We start from the raw sequence: 26,516 nt of genomic DNA, 5'->3' as shown, positions 1-26,516 counted from the left end.
GCTAATTGGCACTTATCTAAATTAGGCTTCTGTGCTGCTGCAAAGACTAGGATACAACAACACTATTTTTATTGATGATTCTATTTCAAAGAATGCCTCCCAGGTCCTTGAGAAAGACATGACTGGTTGTCATATCTGCAAGAGGCTGCAAGAATATTTATATCTTAAAGGGGTAGAGAAATAATTTATAATTCCAAGTTTTCTGAAGTAAACACTCTAAGAAAAGGGAGGTCAAGAATCTACACTCAGGAAAAAATCTGTCTAAAGTTTAGTCAAGCTAAGTGGAATGTTAGCTTAACATTAACACTATTAAGGATAAAATGCCTAGATTTTTAGATTTCCACTCATTCCCTATTTCATCTCAAAAGGTTGTATGAGTGTATGAGGAAATAAAAGCTCTGTAAACGCATGTCCGATAACAAAAGATGACGACCTTAAATTCACGTAGTGTCCCCTAGACTCTTGCTGGTCACTTCTGCAGTATGGGCAGTCGGAATTGTTCCATTAGTGAACACTGAGTTGCAAGTTTTTACTTTTTTTAAGGTGGTTGTGCTGGTGCCTCCCTCTGGAATCCTTAGTTCTATTTGCTTCCAGTCTTGAAGTCAATTAATTCTGTATCTTCTTTGTCAGATACCAGTATTCTGCCTTTCTTTTGTGCCTAATCTCTAGAAATAAACACAAACTCTTGTATCCATTTCATGTTTGTAATCCTTGAGAACCAGATCATTTACCTGTCTTCCACAGCACCTCTGAATATTGTTTGCCACGTGTTAGACATGGCAAAAAGCTGAAGTTTCCTAGCAGCCTGAAATTCTCTAACACCATTACAGAAGTATGCTATACACACACACTTGCCCCAGGTATTCAGTCATCTTAAACTCATCTCAATGTTTCAATCCATTACTCCGTATATTCTACCCTCAACCCAACACACACATGCCCATTTGGAGACGGGCAAGCTGACTTCTACTGCTTTCTGTCACTGTTCTTCCTACCTTATAGAGCATTCTTTTCCATATAATTCCAAGGTCTAATACTCTAGGTTCAGCTTTTTCTGTCTTAACAGGAGCCATTATAACTTTTTAATACCTGCCTTTCATGCCAATTGTATTGCTAAAGAGGCTAAAAATTAATCCAAGAAACTCAGGTTTATCAATCCATGAAACTCAAGCATCATTTTTTTAAATTTTTTATTTTTATTTATTTATTTTTTTTTTTGAGACAGGGTCTTACTCTGTCACCCAGGCTGGAGTGCAGCGGCACAGTCTCTGCTCACTGCAACCTCCACCTCTCAGGCTCAAGGGATCTGCATACCTCAGCCTCCCAAGTAGCTGGGACTACAGCCATACATCACTAAGCCCAGCTAATTTTTGTATTTTTTTTGTAGAGACAGGGTTTTGCCATATTGCCCAGACTGGTCTCAAACTCCTGAGCTCAAGCAATTCCCCAGCCTTGACCTCCCAAAGTGCTGAGATTACAGGTGTGAGTCACCACGCCTGGCCCACTGCTTTGTTTTTTGCAGTAACCACCTCCTTCTCACCTGGGGCAATATGCCACAAAATACACCTTAAGGAGGATATTTAATTCTCCATTTTAATATTTTCAAAATATTACACCTATCGCACACTCTTAAGAGATGAAGCAAACATATGGGATAGTCACCTGACTATAAAAATGTTTTTAAAGTCGTAACTGACAGATGTCAAAACAAATGTCTTACAAATAGACTGAAGTTCTGTCTAGCAATCTGTGCTTTCACTTTTTAACTTCTATGAAGGTATAAACACTGTTATTTTTACCATCTCCCAAAATGGAATTTATGAACCTATATTCCATTGATATAATGACTATTGTGTCTTAAACATATGACCCTTCAAAAATGTTTATCACTTATACACGGAGCAAGTAAACAAGTATCACCATCTAGCTATAACTAAAACACACCAGCTTTAACAATTTTTGCTGTTTGTTTTTAAAAATTCTATAATAACTTTATTTTATAAGTACACACACATATATAAGGAGAGAGAAAAAAATTGATGGTTGAATAAAATGTCTTCACTCTGAAGCCCAACTCATCATATTATATAGCAAAATATGGATTGTCATTAATTTATTGAGTTTTTAAAATTATACATATCAATATGTAAAATAATTTAATCCAATTTATAATTTCTTTTGCTCTTGATATGTGAGTTTTTTTTCTAATGTTATAATGTATTGCTTTAACATCTAGTACCATTAAATTGATTCTAAAGTTGGGAGTATGGTAGTATGAATGTGAGTTGTTATTAGTCAGAATAGGAGATTAAAAATAAAATTTAGTAAATTAAAACCTTAGATCTCAGACCTAAGATTTTAAGGGTTGGATGATGTTTAGCCAGTTGTCTCACATGTAAAAGCTGCCATTACCATCATCTTCTTTCATCTTTTGCCTTTGCCATTTTCTGAGAACGTTCCTGCTGTTTACGTAATCTAGTTATGATTTCTGCCCATGATAAAATAGGACAAATATCCTCTGTCTTTGGCCACAAAGGCAAAGGTTACTGGGCCTCCAAGTAGTGCTATCTCCCACTTTTAATTTCCTATAGAGATTCTAGTAATATGGCTTCTTTTTTCAGTAATTATGACTCAAAATGTTGACACATGCTTTATTACAGTTTTCCCCCAAAACGTGGTAAACAAAGCTCAGAGACAATTTAAATTATTAGAGGTACAAATACTGCATACCTTGAAACTCTTATTCCTTAGTATACAGATTTGTAAGTTTCATGTACCCACAGTCAACGGATTCTGTGCCACCATTCAGGATGTACCACCATCCACCATTCTGGCTGTACCATCCCCAACACCCACCCCTACCCAAATATGCAATTAAAAAATGTTCCCTCACTTGGAAGACCATTTCCCCTACAACACACATACACACACACACACACGCACACACACACACAGAAAGAGAGAGAGAGAGAGAGAAGGGAGAGACAGAGAGAAGGGGGGTGAAAGAGAGAGAGAGAGAGAGAGACAGAAATGGCTAAAGGATCTAGCTTCCTCCCAAGTAGTTGGGGCTACAGCCGGCCCACTACGGATGATGCACTTCCTAGGGTTTAGAACTCCTGTCTTCTACATCTACCCCCAGAGACTCGGTCAATCTATGCACATAGTGAGCAATCAGAAAACGTTTGTGGAATATTGTTGAACGTCAAAAATCACTCTGGGCTCCGTAACCTTGGCTTTTTGTTAAAGATGATGAATCATCACAGGATAATTTTAGCATCCAGAGCCCAGACTGCAATTGGGTTAGAAACTGTCCTAATACGTAGATTTCACCATCTCTGCCCCGAGGAAGCAGAAGGAACCCAAGAAAACGGACAACTATGCCTTCGGCCGCCAGCTTCCAAGTCGGCCAGATGATTATTAAAAACACGCCTCAGTCAAGGGCGTCGCTTCAAAATGCAGTGCAGGCTGGGGCGAGTTGCAAAATCCACGCCATCCCGCACCTTTGTCGCTCGCTCTTCTTCCGCGCAAGGCACGCCGGGACAGCGCGGAGCCCAACCACCGTCACCAAGGCAACCAGCCTGCACGCTGTTGTCTTGGAGACCGGCTGGCACCTTAGGGAGCCCAGCAGAGGGGCCGCCTCCGCCCGCACCTAGCCAGGATGCTTCGTCGAGGCTATAAGGCCTCTGAAAGGCGAAGACACTTGAGCGAGAGGCTCAGCTGGCACCAAGACCAGGCACTGAGTAGCAGCATATACCTCCTACGAGAGATGGGCCCCACTGGCTTCCTGCTGAGGGAGGAGGAGCCGGAATACATGGATTTCCGAGTAACTACCGCCTCTACCGCCCCTACTTCGCCACCATCCCCGCCCACCGTGTTCCCCTCCTGGCCTACCCAATGTGCATAGCCACCATCACAATCCCTGAGGATACTTGCTGCCTCACCCCCGAAAGCGTCTCCCCGCGAGTGTTCCAGACCCTAAAAGACGTGCAAATTACAGAAGGAAATAGTATTTATTGGAAGTTTCTTTTTTGGAGGTTAAGACTTCAAACTGCAACTCTTGTAAAAGATAATGGCTCTTGATCTTTAGGCTTGAAAATGTCAGAGGCTTTATATGAATATCTGGTTTGCATTACATGTGTTCTTGGATCCGTTGTTAGTGGTCTTTAGTCATGTAAATCAAACGAAATGAAAATTCTACAATCTGCTAGCATACTGTAAATATTTTCTAAATAAATAAATAGGTTTCCCTTTACTCTTTGCTCACTCTGAAATCATATGAAGGCTCTATTAAAGGATGGTTTAAATGGCAATACCTTGGAAAGGTATTAATGAATAAAAATTCAAGTTTGCTGAAAGATCACAGATGTTTCATATTTGCATATTCCACCCTTAACCACTCAAAAGTCAGCCATTGCACTACCTCCTAGGAGTTGACTTATAAAATTTTACGTTAATGCCGTGCAGTTAGAGAGTTGAATGCAATTTACTAGTCTGTGCTTATTTAAAGCATATTTGTTACTTTGTTGCTTCAATACTTAACTGTATTTGATTGTTTTAGCCAAACTAGGCTTGGTGAATAAATTTTGTCCTCTTGAATAAATAAATTCACCGACTCAAATGCACCAAACAAAAATCCAAAATGAGCTGCCTTACAAAAGTGCTTAGCTCCACCCCAAAGGAGAATTTTCTTACAGTAAGGAATTTATGGGTTGATTTTTGCTTTTTTTCTCTTTTGACTTTGGAAATTAGATTTATTTTCACCTGCTTAACGGCAGGTCACTTTAAAACTATCTTAATTTGTTAATTTGCTAACAAAGACAAATAATGAAATGAAAAATCAGCCTAGAGACTGGTATCAAGAGTTAAGATTCTCCGATAGAATCTATTCAACCTTTTTGAATCACCTAAACTAAATTACCTCTTCAAATCTCTTTTATTAACTCAGTTTTGCTCTCTCAAATTTTACTAATCTTTTTAAGTACGCATTTTTCTTTTAAAGGTTTTTCTAGGAAATCCTCATGTTTGTAACTGTTCCACATTTCTGAAAGGAGAGGAACTTTGTAAGCATATCTGCTGGTAAGTGATTTTTCATGAAGATCTTCCACAAAGGAGCATATTGGTGTGTTACATATTTTGCCTTTTTCATGCTTTGAATAACAACAAAATTAAATAAATTTGGTGCTTGGGGAATATAAAGTTAAAATGGTCATAGCTTACCAATAAAATTTTCAGTATTTCATTTTATTCTGAAAACTGAATAACGTTTAAATTGGGAAACAATTTATAATGTTAATGCTTTTAAATAGAAAAAAATCAATTTTAGATTCTCATGTACAAATGTGAAATCTAACTATAAAACAGGGGGGGATATCCTGATCTTATCACTGATGATAATTATGTGGTTCATTTGGGATATTGCTGTGCTTCAACAAATTGTGTTTCCAAAATCACATTTTCTTGAATATCAAATGTTCCATTTTCTACATGTATACATAGGTTGAAAGTATTCACCTTTTCCATATTGGCCTATGGCAGTCAAGTTTCAAAATATTTTCCTTTTCAATTAACATTTGACTATGAATCACTTTTAAATTTTTCATTTATTTTTATGTATTTAGGGGGTACAAGTTCAGGTTTCTTACATGCATATATTTCATAGTGGTGAAGTCTGGACTTTTAGTGTACTAATCACCCCAATACTGAACATTGTACCGAATAAGTGATTTTTCAGCCTCTACTCCCTTCCCACCCTCCCAGTTTTTATAGTCTCTGATGTCTTATTTCACTCTATATGTCCATGTGACCCATTGTTTATCTTTCACTTACAACTGAGAACATACAGTATTTGACTTTCTATTTCTGAATTATTTAACTTAGGATAATGGCCTCCAGTCCCATCCATGTGGCTACAAAAGACATGATTTCATTAATTTTTATGGCTGAGTTGTATTATATTATATATATAGACACACACACACACACACTACATATATATATACACACACACACACATTTTATTAATGTGGTATATTTATATATCACTTTTTATGTATCCAGCCCACCATTATGGATACTTAGGTTGATTCCACATCTTTGCTGTTGTGAATAGTGCTGTGATAAACATATGAGTTCAGGCATCTTTTTGATATAATTATTTCTTGCCCTGTAGACATATACTCAGGAATAGGATTGCTGAGTCATGGTAGTTCTATTTTTAGCTTTTTGAGGAATCTCCATACTATTTTTCATAAAGGTTGAACTAATTTACATTCCTAGCAACAGTATATAAGCATTCCCCTTTCTCCAGGTCCTTATCGACATTTGTTGGTTTTGGACTTTTTAATAATAGTCATTATGACATGTATAAGATGCTATCTCATTGTGGTTATAATTTCCATTTCTCTGATGATTAGTGATGTTGAGCATTTTATTATATGTTTGTTGGCCACTTGTATATCTTCTTTTGAAAAATGTCTATTCATGTCCTTTGCCCACTTTTTAATGAGGTTATTAGGTTTTATCTTGTTGAGTTATTTCAGTTCTTATAAATTCAGGATGTTAGCCCTTTGTCAAATACATAGTTTGTAAATGTTTCTTACCATTCTTTAGGTTGTCTGTTTACTCTGTTGATTGTTTCATTTGCTGTGCAGAGGCGTTATAGTTTAAGTCCATCAAACTATTTTTCTTTTTGTTGTGTTTGCTTATGAAGAATTGATCATAAATTCTTTGCCCAGGCCAATGTCTGGAAGAGTTTCCTAGTTTTTCTTCAATTTTCCAAGTTTTTTGTAGTTTACAGTCTCACATTTAGGTCTTTAATCCATCTTGAGTTAATTTTTGTATATGGTGCAAGCTATGAGTCCACTTTCCTTCTTCTGCATATGGCTAGCCAATTTTTCCAGCACCATTTATTGAATAGGATGTCATTTCCCTAGTGTCTAATTTCGTTGACTTTAACTATAAATCTTTGAAGATAGAAGTAGAACTCCATTGAAGATTATGTCTATTAAATCTGAAATTTTTCCTCTAGTGTCAGAATCTATTTGTAGGGTAATTAACCTCTAGAAATGAAAAACAAAATCCTTTAAATACAAATCAACTCCTTTTGTTTTGCTTACCTATACTCATACTAATACATTATTAATATTATTTTAATTTATTTGATAGTTAACATGAAAAAATAAAAAATTAAGAAAAGATTATGACTTTCACATTTCTAGTGCTTTTCTTTACAAGTAAAAAACATTATATAATTATTTCTAATGTTTTTACTTATTTTTTTGCTCTTTTATTTTGATCAGTTTTTATTAAGCATCTAGTAACACAAGTTATTTACTCTAGTTGACATAAAGATAAAATATGGTCCTTTCACAACTTACAATTTGGTATTATGATTATATTTAAAATAGGGTTTTTTTCTATTTTCATTTTATGTCAGGGGAAGGGTATTCTCTTTTATTATATAATTCATGTTGTACAATATTGTAACCATTAAGTAAATGGAAATATAATCAGTGTTTCATATACTAAAGTATATTTAGTATCATTGAATAATAATTTAATAGGTATTTCCCACTTTTTAAAAAAAGTTGCATTCCATTTTAATTGGTAAAATTTTTAAGTATTTTTTTCTATCATGTGTTAAAGAGGTGTATGTAGGAAAACAGCCATTTGGTACACTATCCAGAAAATTATTCCATTTCCAGAGAAATTTAAAGGCAGTACCATAAATACCTAAATCCCCTCTTTATCCTCTCCCTGTGAATAATTGTATGTCATAAGAAATACGTGGAGTCTGTCTGACAAATCTCTTGACACCAGCTGTCATTTGTTTTCATTAATCATACTTTTTTCACATATGCTTATTTTAAAACATAAGCTTAGCAACTATTATAAGAGAAAATTGATGAGTTTTAAGTTTATTCATAACACTTCCCATAATATAAATCTCATAATTTAATTTCTATTCTAAATATTTTTAAATGTCTTTTGAGTTTATGTCAAAAATAAATGTCTCGATTTTTTTTCTACTTGTGAATGTTAGGGTCTTGTTGAAAAAATTCAAGCTTCCAAGGAACCATGAATGTAAGTTTTGGGGTTTGGGTTTTTTGTTTTTATTTTACTAATTTAAAGTTAAAAAAATAAGAATTTTTTTATTTAACATTTTCTAAATTTAGATGGTTATTTTTCTAGGGAATCTGGTAACTATCAGTAGCTCAGCTTCTTAAACTTAAGACACTTGGAACATTTTTCATCTTAAAAAAATGTAACTTTATATGTCATTTTCAAACTCGTAGGCACTTAATAAAAACAGGTATGAAACAATGGCCAGTTATTAAGTAGAAAAACATTTATGTATTCTAAGAAAAGGTTACAGTGGTTTCTGTGTCTAAAATTTTTAAATTGTGAGAAAAACAGCAAATGTGATTTTTTTAGATCCCAGAAATAGACTGTTGGTATGGCACATTGTTTTACTCAAAAATGTTTGCTGAATGAAATTTTTTTGCAAAACAAAAGCAGAGTAAAATGTAGTTTTTAAGTGAGTTCTTAAATTGAGTTTAGAGTCAGTTATATATTTATGTAAGTTTAAATTCCAGAGTTCTCAAAAATAAGAGAGAAAGAAAAATAATTGCAATACAGGTCACCTAAATTTGTACATTTTATAATAAAGATACTGTCATTGTGAAAGGGTTAATTGCAGTTAAGGAATTGTTTGATCTATACTAGACCCATCTAAGAACTGCATTTTTAAAAGTATTAATAAATGTTTCTGATATTAATGCATAAAGTGATAATTAGTTTTTTATTTTTTTTTCTATTCAAAAAGAATTTGTTTTATTTAGGCAAGTTTATTTCCCCCTAGCTATTATAGAATTACAATCACAGTAGACATATTTTTAAAATTATCCCAGATAATAAATTACCATTAGTGTTTTACAGGGATTTTTCTCTTTTTTCACTCTACATATTTTTTTAGAAATGTCCCCCATTTTCCATGCCTCCAACTGTTAACTCTGTACGGTGATTCCCAATCTTACCAGCAGACCAATATTTCCAGTTGCCTTCTGGGGCAGCTCAATTTGGAGGTCCCATGGGCATCTTAAATACTGACTTCTCCATCTGTGCTCCGCTCTTAGATTCCCTACCTCACATAGTGGCTTTCCTTTTTATTTTCTCTTCAAAGCTATAAACCTTGATATTCTCTCTGATTTTTTCTCTCTCATTCTCTTCTGCCATATATCTACCCATACCACAAATCCTGCTTGTTTTACATCCTACATATTTCTCAAGTGTTTCTATTTCTCCATACTCATTCTTACATTTGTTCCACTTTCCTCAGCCCTTAGTACCGTTCTAAGTAGCCTCCTTGTTTCCAGTGCCTGCACTTTGCACTTTGTCTTTCACCCGCCAGATAGACAGATTCTTTCTAAAATGTCAGCCTCTTCTTAATCCTCTCTCACAGTCCCTTCATGCATGATGACTAGGTTGTATGATTTTATATATATTGTTTTCTTTTTGACTTCTCCATTGTATTCACTGAAGTTAAATGTTGACTCTTTCTCCAAAGTCTTATTCTCTACACTATTCTTCCATATCATTTTCACAAGCTTCGATACTGAGGCTGTCCAATAGAGATGTAACATACATATGTAATTTTCTTTTTTTTTTTTTTTTTTTTTGTATTTTCTTTTTTTTTATTTTTTAAATTTATTTATTATTATACTTTAAGTTGTAGGGTACATGTGCATAACATGCAGGTTTGTTACATATGTATACTTGTGCCATGTTGGTGTGCTGCACCCATCAACTTGTCATTTACATCAGGTATAACTCCCAATGCAATCCCTCCCCCCTCCCCCCTCCCCAGGACAGGCCCCTGTGTGAGATGTTCCCCTTCCTGAGTCCAAGTGATCTCATTGTTCAGTTCCCACCTATGAGTGAGAACATGCGGTGTTTGGTTTTCTGTTCTTGTGATAGATTGCTAAGAATGATGGTTTCCAGCTGCATCCATGTCCCTACAAAGGACGCAAACTCATCCTTTTTGATGGCTGCATAGTATTCCATGGTGTATATGTGCCACATTTTCTTAATCCAATCTGTCACTGATGGACATTTGGGTTGATTCCAAGTCTTTGCTATTGTGAATAGTGCTGCAATAAACATACGAGTGCATGTGTCTTTATAGCAGCATGATTTATAATCCTTTGGGTATATACCCAGTAATGGGATGGCTGGGTCATATGGTACATCTAGTTCTAGATCTTGCAATCTACTCATCTGACAAAGGGCTAATATCCAGAACCTACAAAGAACTCAAACAAATTTACAAGAAAAAAACAAACAACCCCATCAAAAAGTGGGCAAAGGATATGAACAGACATTTCTCAAAAGAAGACATTCATACAGCCAACAGACACATGAAAAAATGCTCATCATCACTGGCCATCAGAGAAATGCAAATCAAAACCACAATGAGATACCATCTCACACCAGTTCGAATGGCGATCATTAAAAAGTCAGGAAACAACAGGTGCTGGAGAGGATGTGGAGAAATAGGAACACTTTTACACTGTTGGTGGGATTGTAAATTAGTTCAACCATTATGGAAAACAGTATGGCGATTCCTCAAGGATCTAGAACATATGTAATTTTCTAGTAGCCATATTATAAGAAGTAAAAAGAAACAGGGAAGTAATTTTAATATGTATTTTAACTTAACCCAGTACATCAAAATACTATTGTGTCAACATGTAATCAATATAAAAGTTATCAGCTATTTTACTTTTTTTATACTAAGTCTTCAAAATCTAGCATATTTGTTATACTTACAGTAAATCTCAATGCTGACACTATATTTTCAATGGAAATATTTGATCTGTATATAGACTTTGTCAAACTTTTCAGATGAAAAATAGATTCACATATCCAAATTGTTACATACTTATACATTTTTCTGTAACTATAGATTATCAGCTTTAAGTTAAAAACTAAATTTTTAATTTAACAAAATGTAAAATTTGTTTTGTCAGTCACACTCGTCAAATTTCAAGTACACAAGAGCTACCTATGGCTAATGGCTACAATATTCAACAGTGTAGTTCTACCCAATTAAATTCAACAAATATTTATTGTACCACATATTAGCCAGGAGCTCTGCTGGGTGCTTTTTCTAAATTGAAAAATATGTATTGCTAGTATATGAATGTCTTTCATCTGCAAACACAGCAATTTTGTATTGATCAATTTAATATTTTACATCGTATTATTATTCTTTGCACTTATTGAAGACAGCAACCATTCAGTCTACAGTAGGGAATTTTTTAATGTTTAAAATTAATCCTATATAATTTGAGAATTTATATTTCCTTCTGAAATAAATATTTTTATATCTTTTATATTTAAAAGAAATTTTAATTAGTAAACATTGAGAAAATCCCATGTGTACAAAATAATACTAGAGAGTGTAATAATATTCAAAGTAAGTCTTAGTGATCTTAGAATTTATCATTTAAATTAAAGCTAGAATAAACATATATGAAAAATAAACAAAACTATAAATAACTACTCCTTAGGATTATGTGTAGTATTTAAGTAAGTGTAGAGGGAATGTTACTTGTAATGGAAGAGGAATGTTTTGAACATCATTCAGAGATTCTTTTCCAAAAGGAATCTGGAAGCAATTATCTACATTCCAGTGTTGCATATAAGAAACCTGAGACTCTCTTTTCTTTTCAAAGACCGACAAAAAATGATTATATGGGAATTTTATTATGAAAAATGTTAATTTTTGAACACTGAACTTTTTTTCACAAACATTTTCCCAACAAAAGCTAGATTTACCACCTGATAGTTCCTTTTAAATACAATAACTAGTGAATACTATCTGTTCTTTTTGGAATTAAATATTTATGAATAAAATTAAAATCTCATTAAAGGACATTTTTCTAAATTCTCACCAGAAAGATGTAAACTTTTTATTTTCTATTTTCCGTTTATGATTTTATATATATCATAAAACAGCCTAATATTCTGTCAGAATTATGTGTTCTGCTTTTATCAGACATTGTTACTTTATATTTTCTTTTTTTTTTTTGAGATGGAGTCTCGCTCTGTCGCCCAGGCTGGAGTGCAGTGGCAAGATCTCGGCTCACTTCAAGCTCCACCTCCCGGGTTCATGCCATTCTCCTGCCTCAGCCTTCTGAGTAGCTGGTACTACAGGCGCCCGCCACCACACCTGGCTAATTTTTTTGTATTTTTTTTTCTTAGTAGAAACGGGGTTTCACCGTGTTAGCCAGGATGGTCTCGATCTCCTGACCTCGTGATCCGCCCTCCTCGGCCTCCCAAAGTGCTAGAGTTACAGGCGTGAGCCACTGCGCCCGGCTACTTTATATTTTCAATGCTATATAATCTCTGCTATATAATGACTTTCATTAAAAGTCATCAAAGGCTAGCTAATATTTCACTAAATATGGTATATTATAATCAATTTAACATTCTTCCACTATTAGGCATTTATTTCTAACTACTTGTTATATTCTTTGTATATGAAGCTTTTTGTTATTTTCAACTATTTCCTTAGCCTAAAGTCTTATTGTGTTTTGGAGTAGAAGTGTTACTATTTTTATGTCTTCCCCATATGTACTGCCAAATATGTTGTCAGAATACTTTTGCTGATTTACATGATTTCAGCAATATGTCAATTTCTTTAAGTTTTGTTTTTTGGATTCCTGTATTGGCACATTTTAACTGTAGTACTTAAGCATACAAAGAAAGATATTAACAGCATATTTAAGAAATATGAAAATAAAGACACATAGAAATATTTTTCCATGTTAGTAATATTTCTATAATTTTGGAAAGAAAGACAGCCACACAAAGGAGGAAAAAGACCAGATACAAGGTTCATAGTTATCTATCCATGTCTGACAAATTAAATAAGAAAAGAGTTTCTATTCTCTGGTATATTTATTTAACATTCCTTTTGAAAGATCTAAAATGTCTTCAAATACCTTTTTTATTATACTTTAAGTTCTAGGGTAAGAAATAACATAAAGCAAACAAATCATAACATTTATTATAGTGTTTATTCAGTCAGTTTTATTTAGTGTCTGTGCTTTATTCTTATTTCAACTCATTTGCCTTTGATGCAAATAAAATTGAACATCTTCCACTGCCTTGTTTACTATTTGTGTTTTATGTGAATTGTATTTTGGCTATTTATTAGGATAAAACTGCAAACATAATTATTATAAGCATTACTTTTTTCAAATGCTTTTCTAATCTATACATTTTTCTCTATGACTTTATTCAATTTTGTTATACATATGAATTTTTGTGTTATTAAATCGGATCATCTGTTCTTTTCATGTTTATTGTTTCGACCCTTTAAAAATTGTCTTTCTTCCATAGTATCAATAGTTCTTTGGGGTTTTTTTTCTGCTCTTTTTATTATTTTTGTTCTTCATTATATAATAGCATCAGTGTGTAGTTGTTTTGGTATAAGTTGGAGGTTGGTATTTGGTTTGAGTTAATTTTCTTCATATTGCCACCCAGTTATCTCAGTTATTAGATAATACTTCTTTTGCTCTTTGTTTAACAATGTCTATTATTTAGAGCATCTCATATATTATTACATTTATTACTTATACAACACATTGTGATGTCAGTTCAGATTAGCTGCCTTGCTCTTCTCTTTCAAAATATTCATGTATAATCTTATGCATTAATTTTTCCAAATTCACTTTAAAGAGTTTGTTTCTTCCTTTTATTTTCCAGTTCACATTTTACCACACAGAACAATTTGTTGCCAGCTTCTTTTATGAAATTTTATTCTTCAGTATTTCTGCTGACCCAATGCATCTTTATTCCCCAAAGCACAATATTTTGTTATTTATTTTTCTCTCCTTTTTTAGAGAGCAGATGTTGCTGTGTCTCTGTGACAAATAGTCCTTCTTCCCCAAAGTAATGGTTAACTAATGTATGATGCCCTCCCACATTCCACTTGCCATTCCACCTCAGACAGGGGGCCGCGATTTCTGTATTGAAATGTAACTGTGATGTTTTCAGTGTTTTTAGTGTTTAGTTGGGGGGTCTTTCCAGAAAAGCAGAGCATTTTGTTATCTTGGAAATAATTTTTAATTCATATATAGTAAAAAGATATATAAAATGAATAGAAGGCAGGGGACCGATAACAACTAGCATTTAAATTATGACATGTTCAGGAGTAGGAGAGGGAAGGGGGAAGCAGCAAAGAGATGGGCCAAGGAATAAAGAATCTAGGATTCCCTGATCAAAACTATAGGCACTTAGAACATCATTCCCTTAAAGATTACAGAATGGAGAAAATTCAGAATTCAAAAAATGCACCTGCTAATGGTGCAGGCAATATAGGAACTAATAGATTGTCCTGAGAACCGCTGATCAATCTGTTGAGGACGAGGCTAATGAGACACTCTTTTGTAGGTACACAAAACAGAAACAGAAAATAGGCACAATTAGTTAAGTCTTGCTCTTCCATTATTTTTTAATTCACTTATTCATCTAACAAATAATTACAGTAGCTACTCAGATATCAGTTTCCTCCTTATGTATTCATGTCCCATTTATTTTAATATTCTTATATGTTCATAAAATATTTGTTATGGACAAGTGAACAGCTCAAAGTATAAGACATGATTGTAACACCAATCCAAGGATGAACACTATCATATTCAAGTGCACTGTTTGCATTGACTCTTTTTTAGTAACAAGAAAAAAAAAATTTATATTTTTTCATATGACTCTCTTCTGACATTTTGGCTCTGAAAAAAATGTAAAGCAGTGGTCAATGTCAGTGTGATAATTCAGTCAAAACTCTGATATTTGAAAGAAAATTCTAACTTTCAGCATAAGTTGTTACCTCTCTGTAGCTCCAATTTTGTGACTGAATTTTAATACTTTGGAATTTTTCACTAGCTGCTTTACAATTGGGTCTTGGAGAAAGAGAGATAAGTGACTTGCTTCGGGGGATACATCGAGTTCAAACTCCCCAACCAGGAACAAATGACCACAATGAACATGTTGAAGAAGATGGGTACATTAAACAGAAGGAAATTGATTCCGAGGATATCTGCTCTATTTGTCAAGAGCTACTTTTAGAGAAAAAGCTTCCTGTCACCTTTTGCAGGTGATGTATTTTTTCTTTGGATTCTTAAAACTAATTAAAAATTCTAAAACATATTTGTGATTTATTACCTTAGGAGACATGATAGGGAAAAAATAGACAACTTTACCTACCGCTAATTTATACTTAATTAAATTCCTTTGTTTCCTAACACACACACACACATATTATATATTCATATATATAGTACATTTATATATAATATATATTATATATGTTAGGAAACAACATATATATGTGTGTGCATATATGTTGTGAGCTAAATATATGCTCTTACTCTAAATCTTTCTGAACTACACTGTAAGGGTAAAAATTGAAGCATAATTCCACAATTATTCCTCCTCCCACCTTAAGTAATAGGAGTAGAGTAATTTTTGTGTTTTTATTTTATACATATGAATAAATGTTATGGCTTATTATAGTTATAAAGACTTCTCTGGAAGTAAAGATTATTTTACTTTGAAATTACAAAAATTATTTTCAGTTTTTCAAAATTCTATCTTTAAACCTAAATAATTCAATTTTCACATATGTACAAATGTTTACTGAGAGTCTAATGTTCATACTTTTCTTCACAGCACTATAAGGTTGAACTTGAAAACTTTGGACAGCCATTTGCCATTGCTATCTTTTTCTCCTGATCATTCTTTTTTCTTCTGATAATTTAACAAAACTTTTGTACACACTGTAGTTGTTCATATGTCTGCTTCCATTGCATATTGTAAAATTAACTACTTTCCAAAATAGTATTTCTCTCAGCAGCTATTTCTTTGGTACTACCATGTATTATGTGACTTCTGGAAAAGTATGGTGGCACCCCTGCTCTCAGTGAAGCATTTTATTAAAATAATTATTATTATTTTCCTTTGTGTTAAGCCTATATTCATTCTCACTTTACAAATGAAAATATTTTAATGTTGCAAAATCTTTCACCATTTCATTGCAAAGAAGGAAAATTTAAGTTTGGAATTCTGATGTATTAAAGATGATAGATTACTAGAGTGAGTGAGTGTGTGTGTGTATGTAATCAAGCTATAGCTGAAAATCAGTTCAGAATCTATTTTTATGTGGAATAAAGATGGTAGCACAGGAAATTTTACTTATATAAATATATATGTAATATATATATACAACGGATATGTAAAACTGCTCTATACAAATGATAAACTTGAATTTTTATCTCTCATAGGTTTGGCTGTGGCAATAGTATTCATATAAAATGCATGAAAATCTTAGCTAATTATCAGAGTACGTCAAACACTTCCATGTTGAAATGTCCTCTGTGCAGGAAAGAGTTTGCACCATTAAAACTTATTTTGGAGGAGTTCAAAAACTCTAGCAAACTTGTAACTACAGCAGAGAAAGAGAGACTGGACAAACACCTTGGAATTCCCTGTAATAACTGCAAACAATTTCCAATTGAGGGGAAGTGTTATAAGTAAGTGTTCTCTGTAAACTATAAGCATGTGTTCTTTTTATTTTTTTACATCAGGAAACTTTGAGCATTAGAGCACCCATTCTACAGCCTCCCTCTTCCTGCATATACTGTTTGACTTGTGTGACAACTGCTTATTTAGGACTTACAGACTGACCTCTGTCTCGGTCCAGTATCTCAGGAACTCCAATCATTTTATTTTCTTCTCCTGTGCAAGGGTATTGTTTTGAGCTCTGGTCTAGATTGGGTCTGAAGTAGCACCCCATTCTAGAAGCTCTGGACACAGGATAGGTGGCTTTAGCTTAGATGAGTTTCCAAGCTCAGAGCCTTGCTGGATCTCTCACCCTCTATAACTTTATTTGAACTACCTTTGAGGTCAGTTCCAAAAATTCCAAAGATTGGGCCAGAGGGACATTGACTAGATTGACTGAATATTTAATCCAGTCCTCCCTACTCCAAATTGCAATGAGTACAGATTTTGCTTTCTTTCATATCTTATACTTCAACAACAACTACAAAAACATAGTAATTATTAGAGCAAACAATTTTCACTATGAGTAACCCCCAAACTTTCCCACAATTCTCATGATAAAACATAAATTAATTGCTATGCCTAGGAAATTGTATTTTCTTAATTAAAATTTTAAGTTAACAGTACATTAATAAGAAAACATTATTTCAATCTTTGTTACATTTTTTTGAAATGTATCAGTTTATTTTTCAGCCTTCTTGAATTACATTATGAGCCCAATTTAAATTATATATATATTAAAATTCATAAAGCCATAAAACATTATCACATCCAACAGCAAATTATACCTATTTGCTTTGAATTTAGTTTTGTTTTCTGTATGTGTTACACAGAAGAAAGTTAATTATTCACAAAAGTGTTTGCTGGAAAATGGATGGCCTCAGAAGGCTCCTAGGGAGGACTTCTGAGACTTGGGGAGGAAGTACAGAATGTTTACAAACTTTTAGCAAGAGGTATTTAGCTAGGTTCAGGAATGTTGTTTAAAGAGGATTCCAGGAAAAGGAAGGACTTGATCTTTGGTATTAGCAGCTGTCATATGGGCAATTTAAATTTTCTCAAGAGGGGTGGATAGCACCAGTGAGGGAGGGGCTAAGGTCACATGTGAAAGAGGGGGCTGGGATATGTGGGGGAACAAGGACATGTGAGGGCCACAGTATAAAATTCTCAGTGCTTACAATGTTCCCCAAATGGTTTACATACAACTTTAGTATAAATCTTGCTTTTAGGTATGTTGTTGATGACAGTACACTCCTGTCACTCAGAGCTTTCTGACTGCTTTTTCTGTCCTTGGGCATTATTCTTCCTACTAAGTAAACACATGACCCACTATCCTGCCGCCTGCCCACTAGTGACCCTACACTCTCCTTTGAGAGTCTTTTCTTGTCTCATAGCTTCTCCTCTAGGGATCTTGCTAACAATTACTCATCTCTGTCTCCATTCTCTTTTACAAATTAAAGAATACATTTTCAATGTTTGTGACTCCATCCATCTTCCATTCCCTCAAGTACTGACATTTCAGTCATCAGTCTGAAAAACTATTTCCATTTCTTTTAGGAACACATTGAGTAGGAGACAAGATTAACTAGAAAGTTTCTTCATTCCTTTTTCATTAGAATTTCAGAATTTAACTACTTCATCTTTTAAGAGGTTAATTCCAAAATTACTAGATATATGTTAAAATACAGAGATGCTTAACTTTTTTTTAAGCCCAGCATACTTTGATGCATTGAATAAATGGCACCATTTCTTCAACCCATTGCTGTTAATTATTAAAATCTTCCCTGTATGTACAAAGAGTAATAATGAATAAATTAGCATTTGCTTCTTTTAAGATGTCTGAGGGACATATTTTCTTAAATTTTTCATGGCAATAATCTTCTAAATATTTGATAACTTGAATAATAAGTTTACTTGATTACTGCTCAGAATATTTTCAGTTTGTTGCAAGTAATTTAAAATCCTCTGCTTGTGACACAATTTTATAAACAATATAACTTTTAGATTGGGCTTTTATGGAAAGTGGTTTTTTTTGACTTGTCAATAGTTTTTACTGAGATCTTTTATGTTTACCTTTTTCCATTTTGTGGGAAAAAAAGAATATAATTTTTATTTTCAAGAAGTATGCTGCCAACTCTAACTCTGGCACTCACAAAACAACTGGAAAGCAGCACTGGATAATCAAATGACAGAATATCTAATAGACTGTAGATCCTATAAGAATGTAGAGAAAGAGGTAAATGAAAGCTAAGGTAGTCTGAGAAGGCATCATGGAAGGGGCATGTGGTGTACAAAATAATAGACTTCCTAAAACGTCCACATCCTTATGCCCAGAACTTGTATGTCATAGAAGAATTAAGGTTGCAGAGGAAATTAAGGTTTCTAATCACTGACCTTGAAATAAAGAGGTTATCCTGGATTGCTTGAATAAGCCTTGTGTAATCATATAGGTTCTTAAAAGTAGAAGAGGGAGGCAAGAAAGTCAGAGGGAAATGTGATTGTGGAAGAAAGGCAGAGAGATGCTACTTTGTTTTGAAATGATCACAAGCTAATAAATGTAGGCAGCCTCTAGAACAGCAGTCCTCAAACATTTTGGCACCAGCGACCAGTTTTGTGGAAGACAATTTTTCCACAGGGGTTATTGGGGGTTGGTTTCAGGATGAGACTGTTCCACCTCAGACCATCAGGTACTAGATTTTCATAAGGAGCACACAACCTAGATCTCTCATGTGCGCAGTTCACAATAGGCTTCACACTCCTATGAGAATCTGATGCCACCGCTGATCTGACAGAAGGTGGAGATTTGCTCTCCCACAGTTCACCTCCTGCTGTATGTCCCGGTTCCAAACAGGCCACAGACCACGTCAGCGCCTGGGGTTGGGGACCCCTGCTCTAGAAGATGGAAAGAGCAAGGAAATAGATTCTCCCCTAGAGCCCCCTAAAAGTAACACAGCCCTGCCAACCCGTTGGTTTTAGCACACTGAAACTCATCTCAGACTTCTATCCTATGGAAGAATAAGATAATACATTTGTGCAGTTTAAGCTAAGTTCGTAGCAAATTTTTACAGCAGCAACAGGAAACTAATACACATTGTGACTTGAGATGATCCTTGTCGTGTTTGAATTGTTCCCAGGAAGTTTTGGTCTGAATTTTTCACCCAAAACCATCACAATAATAGGATGTTTTTTCTTGCATGTTTTGATGTTTTGTATTTTTAGGTGTACCGAGTGCATAGAATATCACTTATGCCAGGAATGTTTTGATAGCTGCTGCCATCTTTCCCACACGTTTACATTTCGTGAGGTACAGTATCCATCTTGAATCTAATATGGTGTTTCTATTTGTCCTGTTGTAGAGCTAAGTCAGTCTAAGAATAAGAAGAATAACATAACACTGTGGAACAGAGCTGATTGGTTTTTAATACAAACCTAAAGCTATATTTTTAGGAGAGCTCTTTTTCATAAGGCTACACAAAGCAACCAGTTCTTACACTGGTAATTTATAAAATCTAACATGATAAGAAACATCTGATGACATTATGAATAAATTTTCGGAACAGAAAATATAGCCATCAAACCTGAATATTAGTTTTTAAAAAGCTGTCAACATTACAAATGTCTTATAATGAAAAGTCAAAACATTTATGATTTTCTCTTAAATTTTCTTACATAAACAATAATGAAACATGGAATTTTACCAGGATAATTTAAATCATACACTTTAAAAGTATCTCCTGATGTTGAATAATACTACTACTTTCTGCTTACCAGACAAGATAAAATAAAACATGCACAATTATTGTTATTTTTTACCTTAAAAAGTAATGCCATTATAGTAGCTGTGCAATAATAGCATATGAGACTCACTAACAATTTGTAAATACTTTAACATGTTGAAAAATAATATATATGCTTTAAAATATTGTGTATTGGCCGGGCGCGGTGGCTCACACCTGTAATCCCAGCACTTTGGGAGGCCAAGGTGGGCGGATCATGAGGTCAGGAGATAGAGACCATCCTGGCTAACACAGTGAAACCCCGTTCTCTACTAAAAATACAAAAAATTAGCCAGGCGTGGTGGTGGGCGCCTGTAGTCCCAGCTACTCGGGAGGCTGAGGCAGGAGAATGGCATGAACCCAGGGTTAGAGCTTGCAGTGAGCCGAGAATGTGCCACTGCACTCCAGCCTGGGCGACAGAGTAAGACTCCGTCTCAAAAACAAACAAAAAAAATTGTGTATTATTCACATTATTGATATGCAACCTACTAATTTTTATCCACAAAATGAAAATATCCATGACTTTGCAAAGTAACATCTACTTTTCACCTATTACAGAAAAGAAACCAAAAATGGAGATCACTAGAAAAAAGAACAGATGAAGCTGTAAAATACATAGATACTAAAAATGAGATAGAAGAAAAGATGTCACATTTTCAAGAAAAGCAAGAGTGAGGTTCCCAGTAAAATTTATATTTCTTGTATGACCGAATCTTTGAATAACTTTTCAATTTGAATAAGTTGTATTTATTCTCTTATTTATTATTTAATTATTATTAAGCATTTAGATACTAGGTGGCATTGTACCATCCAGTTGAAGAGCAAGGCTGTAGAGTCAGACTGCCTGAATCCAATCATAGTTCAACCACACATTGTCTATGTGACTAGTTACTTCACTTCTATCTGCCACATTTTCCTCATCTTTAAAATGGGAGTAATTGTTAAAACCAACCTTGTAGGAATTTTGTGAGTATGAAATGAGTTAATACATACAATAAATATTCAAATAATGTTATCTATTATTTTTAATTTGACCAGAAACTATACTAGATACTAGGGATACAGTGGTTTCCTCAGTAATCAAATAATGATCGATGTAAATGTAAAATTGAAACTGATGTCAGTTATGTTTAAATAAAAGCAGATTCAAATATATTTGAAATTTTCCTTTGAAATAATTGGCCTCTGGGGGAAGAGGCCAATTTTTTTGCTTCATTCTCCCTCTTTCTACCCTCTACTTCACCTTGTTGGAAGAAGAGTGCTGAGCAGATTGGTTTTATTTCAGAACATTGATTCAGAACATTATTAGTGGAGAGGTCTCCAGACCTTTTGCAGTAGTCCTGTTCAATTACAGAAAATTTAGGCTGGGCACCGTGGCTCAAGCCTGTAATCCTAGCACTTTGGTAGACCAAAGCAGATGGATCACCTGAGGTCAGGAGTTCAAGACCACCCTGGACAACATGGTGAAACCATGTCTCTACTAAAAAAATACAAAAAAAAAAAATTAGTGGGGAGTTGTAGCACATACCTGTAATCCCAGCTACTCGGGAGGCTGAGGCAGGAGAATTGCTTGAACCTGGGAGCCAGAGGTTGCAGTGAGACGAAATGGCAACACTGTACTCCAACCTAGGCAACAGAGTGAGACTGTATCTCAAAAAAAGAAAGAAAAAAAGAAAAAAAGAAAATGTAGCCTGTCATAATATTAAGAGATTGTGTACATTATGAAACACATAGAAAAGAGACAACTTTTAAAGAATGGGATTAAATAGAAACTAAAAATACTTTCAGTGAATCAACTAAACAAAAAATGTGCTTGTGCTCACTAAATATATATATATATATGTATGTATATATACACACACACACATACATATAATACACCCATACCCCCACACACGTGCACATACACACGTATATGTAAGTTTCTATCCAAACTTCAATTGATATATAGCCCATGCCCATGGGTACTGCACACACATTGGAGACTAGAGCTCTTGTGGGGCATCAAATGAGCCTACACAAAGGCTTTGCAACTCCATTTTCCCTGCACAGGTATCATACTTCATCCTGTTAGAATGCTAAGTTGTATAACTAATGGTTGGACTTAGGAGATATTGGGGGACAGGGAGTTCAGAAGGAGAACATTAGGGGAAGAAGGACATTTTAGGCAGAGAAAATGGAATAAATAAAGAGAATTTCAGGATAAGAAACAGTAGGTAACAAGCTTAAAAGAGTACTAAAAATATACATTTTCATTGAAATTAGATGACCCTGGTAAGAGCAAGTTCTGTAATATGATGGGGATATATCTGCAGAGTAATGAGAAGTACAAACTTTTCTGAAGAGTATATTTGAACTTTGTTCTGAACGACTTTTGAATGATAGGAACATATCTGACCTTTTAACCAAACTTTTTTTTCTCTTAAAGATTTGTTGTATCTGTTTTACCAGTTGCAATGGCATCAAATAGCAGTTAATTCATAGTATATCATCTTAGTTATGTCAGTCAGTATTTTTGGTACAAAAAATGGAGTTGGTACTTTTAGAGTTAAATTAACATAGTCTAACAATATTGAAGTGATAAGAATATACCCCAAACGAAAACAAATTTCCTTATCTCTTATGATCTACCAATTTATTATAGTAGCCTGGAATATTTAATGTGGCTTACTATACACTTCACTTCCTACCAGAAGACAGAGTGAATTGGGTTGTATTTTTCTAAACAGTTGCCTAAGTGTTGACTCAGACTAAAATATTATAATTTGAGTATATGGTCTGATTTTATTGACCTTAAAGTGCAACTCAAACTCAAAAATTTTGGGTTAGCATTTTTATTTGATATGACTACTTAAAACTTTTTTTTTTTTTTTTTTTTTGAGGTGAAGTCTCACTATGTCATCCAGGCTGGAGTACAGTGGTGTGATCTCGGCTCACTGCAACCTCCACCTCCTGGGTCTAAGGGATACTCCTGCCACAGCCTCTTGAGTAGCTGGGATTACAGGCACCCACCACCATGCCTAGCTAATTTTTCTGTATTTTTATTAGAGATGGGGTTTCACCATGTTGGCCAGGCTGGTCTCAAACTCCTGACCTCAGGTAATGCACCCACCTCAGTCTCCCAAAGTGCTGGGATTACAGGTGTGAGCCACTGCGCCTGGCCAAAATCTTTGTTCTTTATGAAGTTGGATCCATATTGTTCAGGATCAATAAAATAGATTTTTTAACTTTATAATATATGAGATTGATTATCTTTAGTTCAAGAAAACCTAGGGTTCATTGCATTATTTATATAGAGACTACTTACCTGTGCTATTGATTGCTTCCTGATCTATCATAACATGTAAACACTCATGTCTCTTCTTCTTCTCATGCAGCCAAGTTTACACACCAAAACACGTTGTAAGATCACTGCCTCTCCAACTGATTACTAAGAATAGTAAGCTTCTTGCTCCAGGCTACCAGTGTCTACTTTGTTTGAAGGCATTTCATCTTGGTCAACATACAAGATTGCTACCATGTACTCACAAGGTAAAAGTCACATCATTTTAGTTTTACTTTCCCTGTAGGGTCAATTTTCACAAATGAAGTGACAATTTAAGTCTGTCCTTTTACTTTTGAGTTGTACTCTGTACAGAGGTGTTCACATTGCACAGCACATATAGAAAGAACTGCCACAGAGACTATTGCGAAGGCAGCTTTCTCCCTGAGGATGTGTTTATACTGATTAGTACTCATTTCTGTATATACTATCTAGGAAAGATAAAATGGTACTTTAAGTTAGATTCCTTTATCTACTTTAGTTATCTGTAGAAAGAAAAAGGTTATAGAATACTAATATTTTGCTATGTATTTTTATGAGTCTTAAGATGAAACAGAAATGCCTAAGTTGACAATTATTATTTCATATGAACTCACTGGAATCAGCATACTACTACTTGATCACTATATAATTGATAAGCAACTATATAGTGGTTGATAACCAACTGTTTTTCTGAAATAAAGTTGCTTCAGTAAATAAACAAAGCTTCAGTAATAAAGCTTTAGAGTCATCCTCACTTAAAATGGCTAATTGTTTTTTTCCAAAAATTTAATTTATTTTATATTTTACTGTTATCAGATCCATTTTCAACCCCAGTTGGTTATGACTTTTAAAATAATTTTCATTAGAAATAATTAGCAGTGAAATTAATAGCTTTAGAGAATTTTTAACAAAATTATGAGTGCTATTGATAAAAGTCTTTGCATTTTAATATAGAAAATGGAAATCAGTCCCTACATCAGTTATATATAAAAGTGAACTTCTTCAAAATATTTTCATGAAACTTGATAAATAATTATTTTTCAATTTTGCTAAATATTTTTAATCATACAATTCTGAAACTGGGGGAAATTTACTTGAATAATATTATAAACAAGATTAGTATAGTTCTGATTAGCTTATCTTTTTTTAAAGTTTCACAGGAAATGTATTGACAATTGGTTATTCCACAAGTGCAATTCGTGCCCTATTGATGGACAAGTTATATATAACCCTTTAACTTGGAAAAATTCGGCAGTGAATGGACGAGCACATCAATCTGTTTCAAACAGAGACATCATTCATCTATCAAAGCAGAAAGAACCAGATCTTTTTATTCCTGGTACTGGATTAGTCTTAAAACAAAATAGACTTGGAATTTTACCTAGAATACCTCAGTGTAATTTTGATAAATTGAATACACCTCAAAGCCCAAAAGATGCCTGTGAGAATATACCAATAGACAATCTATGCTCTATCCAATTAGATAATTCAAATTCAAGAAAAGTAACCTATGAATATAAAATTAGCCAACATTTTCCCAGATACCTTCAAGATTTACCCATGTTATCATTTGGGAAAATACCATCTCAAACATTTCTTCCCCCTATTGTTCATAAGAATATCGTATGTCCCACTGCAATGGAAAGTCCATGCATCAGTGGAAAATACCACACTAGTCAAAGCCGGATGACCAAAGGCTGTACATGTAATAACCACAACCTAAAGAAGACTCCTGGCACTAAAATAAGAGAGGACAATAAGAGATCAACTTTACTTTCAGAGGATTTCAATCTTATTGTCAATTGGAGCACAGCTAAACTTAGTTTGTCTAAAAGGTATAATAACTGTATGGGAGAAATTACACGAAAATGTAGTCATCTGTCAAGACAGCCTGTGTCTCACTCTGTAAATACAAAAGGTACTGAGCTATCTTTAATAATAGAAGGAGTTCAATTGTGAAAAAGTATTTTTATTTACTATTAGAAAATATTTGAATGTTGAGCATAAAAGCTGTTTTATATAGAACATAAAAAGCACATATAGTCTTGACAAATGTATATAAAATTATCTCTTGGAATTTGCCTACTTACCTATAAACAGCTCACTACACTTAAAGGAAATGATTCTATTACTTATACGACTTATAGCATTAGGTATCTTCATGAGCATATTCAGGATGTTATAAATAATGAATAATTTTTAGAGCCTTTATTTTATTCTAATGTTAGAAATGTTTTACTTAAATTAAGGAAATAGATTTTTCCTACTTTGAGTCACTGTTTTCAAATATTTTTATGGTAGCACATAACATGCAGGGATTACTTCCTGGTACTTCTGTATTTTTTGCATTTTTCTTGCACTAGTAATTACCACAAACTGATAAAAAAAAAATACTTAAAAAACTCCATAAAGGAGTTTTCTTATACATGAAATGAAAATAAAATGAAATACTATCAGCTATGTCACATTTATAATGGTCTTACTGTTTTATTTTCAAGAAACTTATATAAGTACTTCCAAATTTCTTAATACAATCACTATTATTGAAGGATCTGTAATTTTAAATCTGCTCTATTTTCAAAGTAACCATTGTTTCAAAATGTTTATTTGAAAAAATATAACCCTTAGATTTTTATTTTAAATTATATGGCTCAGTTTCTTTTCAAATGTTTTTAAAATTATTGATGCTATATTGATTTGTATTATCTGTCACAAGGAAAAAATATCACATGATAATTTTTATCATGGTAATAATGGAATACATAGGTCTATGAAACAAATCTTGAAGATATCAAGCAAAATTCTCTGAAAAG

General features: G+C 33.8%; 1 protein-coding gene across 1 annotated transcript; it reads left to right on the top strand.

Annotated features, from left to right (window-relative positions):
* Window positions 1–3,616: 3,616 nt before the first annotated feature.
* On the top strand, window positions 3,617–26,050 carry ZSWIM2 (zinc finger SWIM-type containing 2). The gene is made up of 9 exons (XM_005573678.3): window positions 3,617–3,823; window positions 5,000–5,076; window positions 8,042–8,082; window positions 14,953–15,163; window positions 16,350–16,598; window positions 19,843–19,927; window positions 20,958–21,070; window positions 23,777–23,930; window positions 24,856–26,050. Exons 1-9 carry the CDS (start codon window positions 3,659–3,661, stop codon window positions 25,660–25,662), a joined length of 1,902 nt encoding a protein of 633 aa, XP_005573735.3. The 5' UTR covers window positions 3,617–3,658; the 3' UTR covers window positions 25,663–26,050.
* Window positions 26,051–26,516: the final 466 nt, after the last annotated feature.

Source organism: Macaca fascicularis, chromosome 12, assembly GCF_037993035.2.
Source record: "Macaca fascicularis isolate 582-1 chromosome 12, T2T-MFA8v1.1".
Taxonomy (NCBI): domain Eukaryota; kingdom Metazoa; phylum Chordata; class Mammalia; order Primates; family Cercopithecidae; genus Macaca; species Macaca fascicularis.
The sequence above is the reverse complement of the archived record's forward strand: the minus strand, read 5'-3'. Positions and strand labels throughout refer to the sequence as shown.

Excerpts from the sequence above, each read along its gene's own strand:
- ZSWIM2 (XM_005573678.3), top strand. The coding sequence starts at position 3,659 with ATGCTTCGTCGAGGCTATAAGGCCTCTGAAAGGCGAAGACACTTGAGC. Across the intron at positions 3,824-4,999 it reads CGGAATACATGGATTTCCGA|GTTTTTCTAGGAAATCCTCA; the intron begins GTAACTACCGCC and ends TTTCTTTTAAAG. Across the intron at positions 16,599-19,842 it reads ATTGAGGGGAAGTGTTATAA|GTGTACCGAGTGCATAGAAT; the intron begins GTAAGTGTTCTC and ends TTGTATTTTTAG.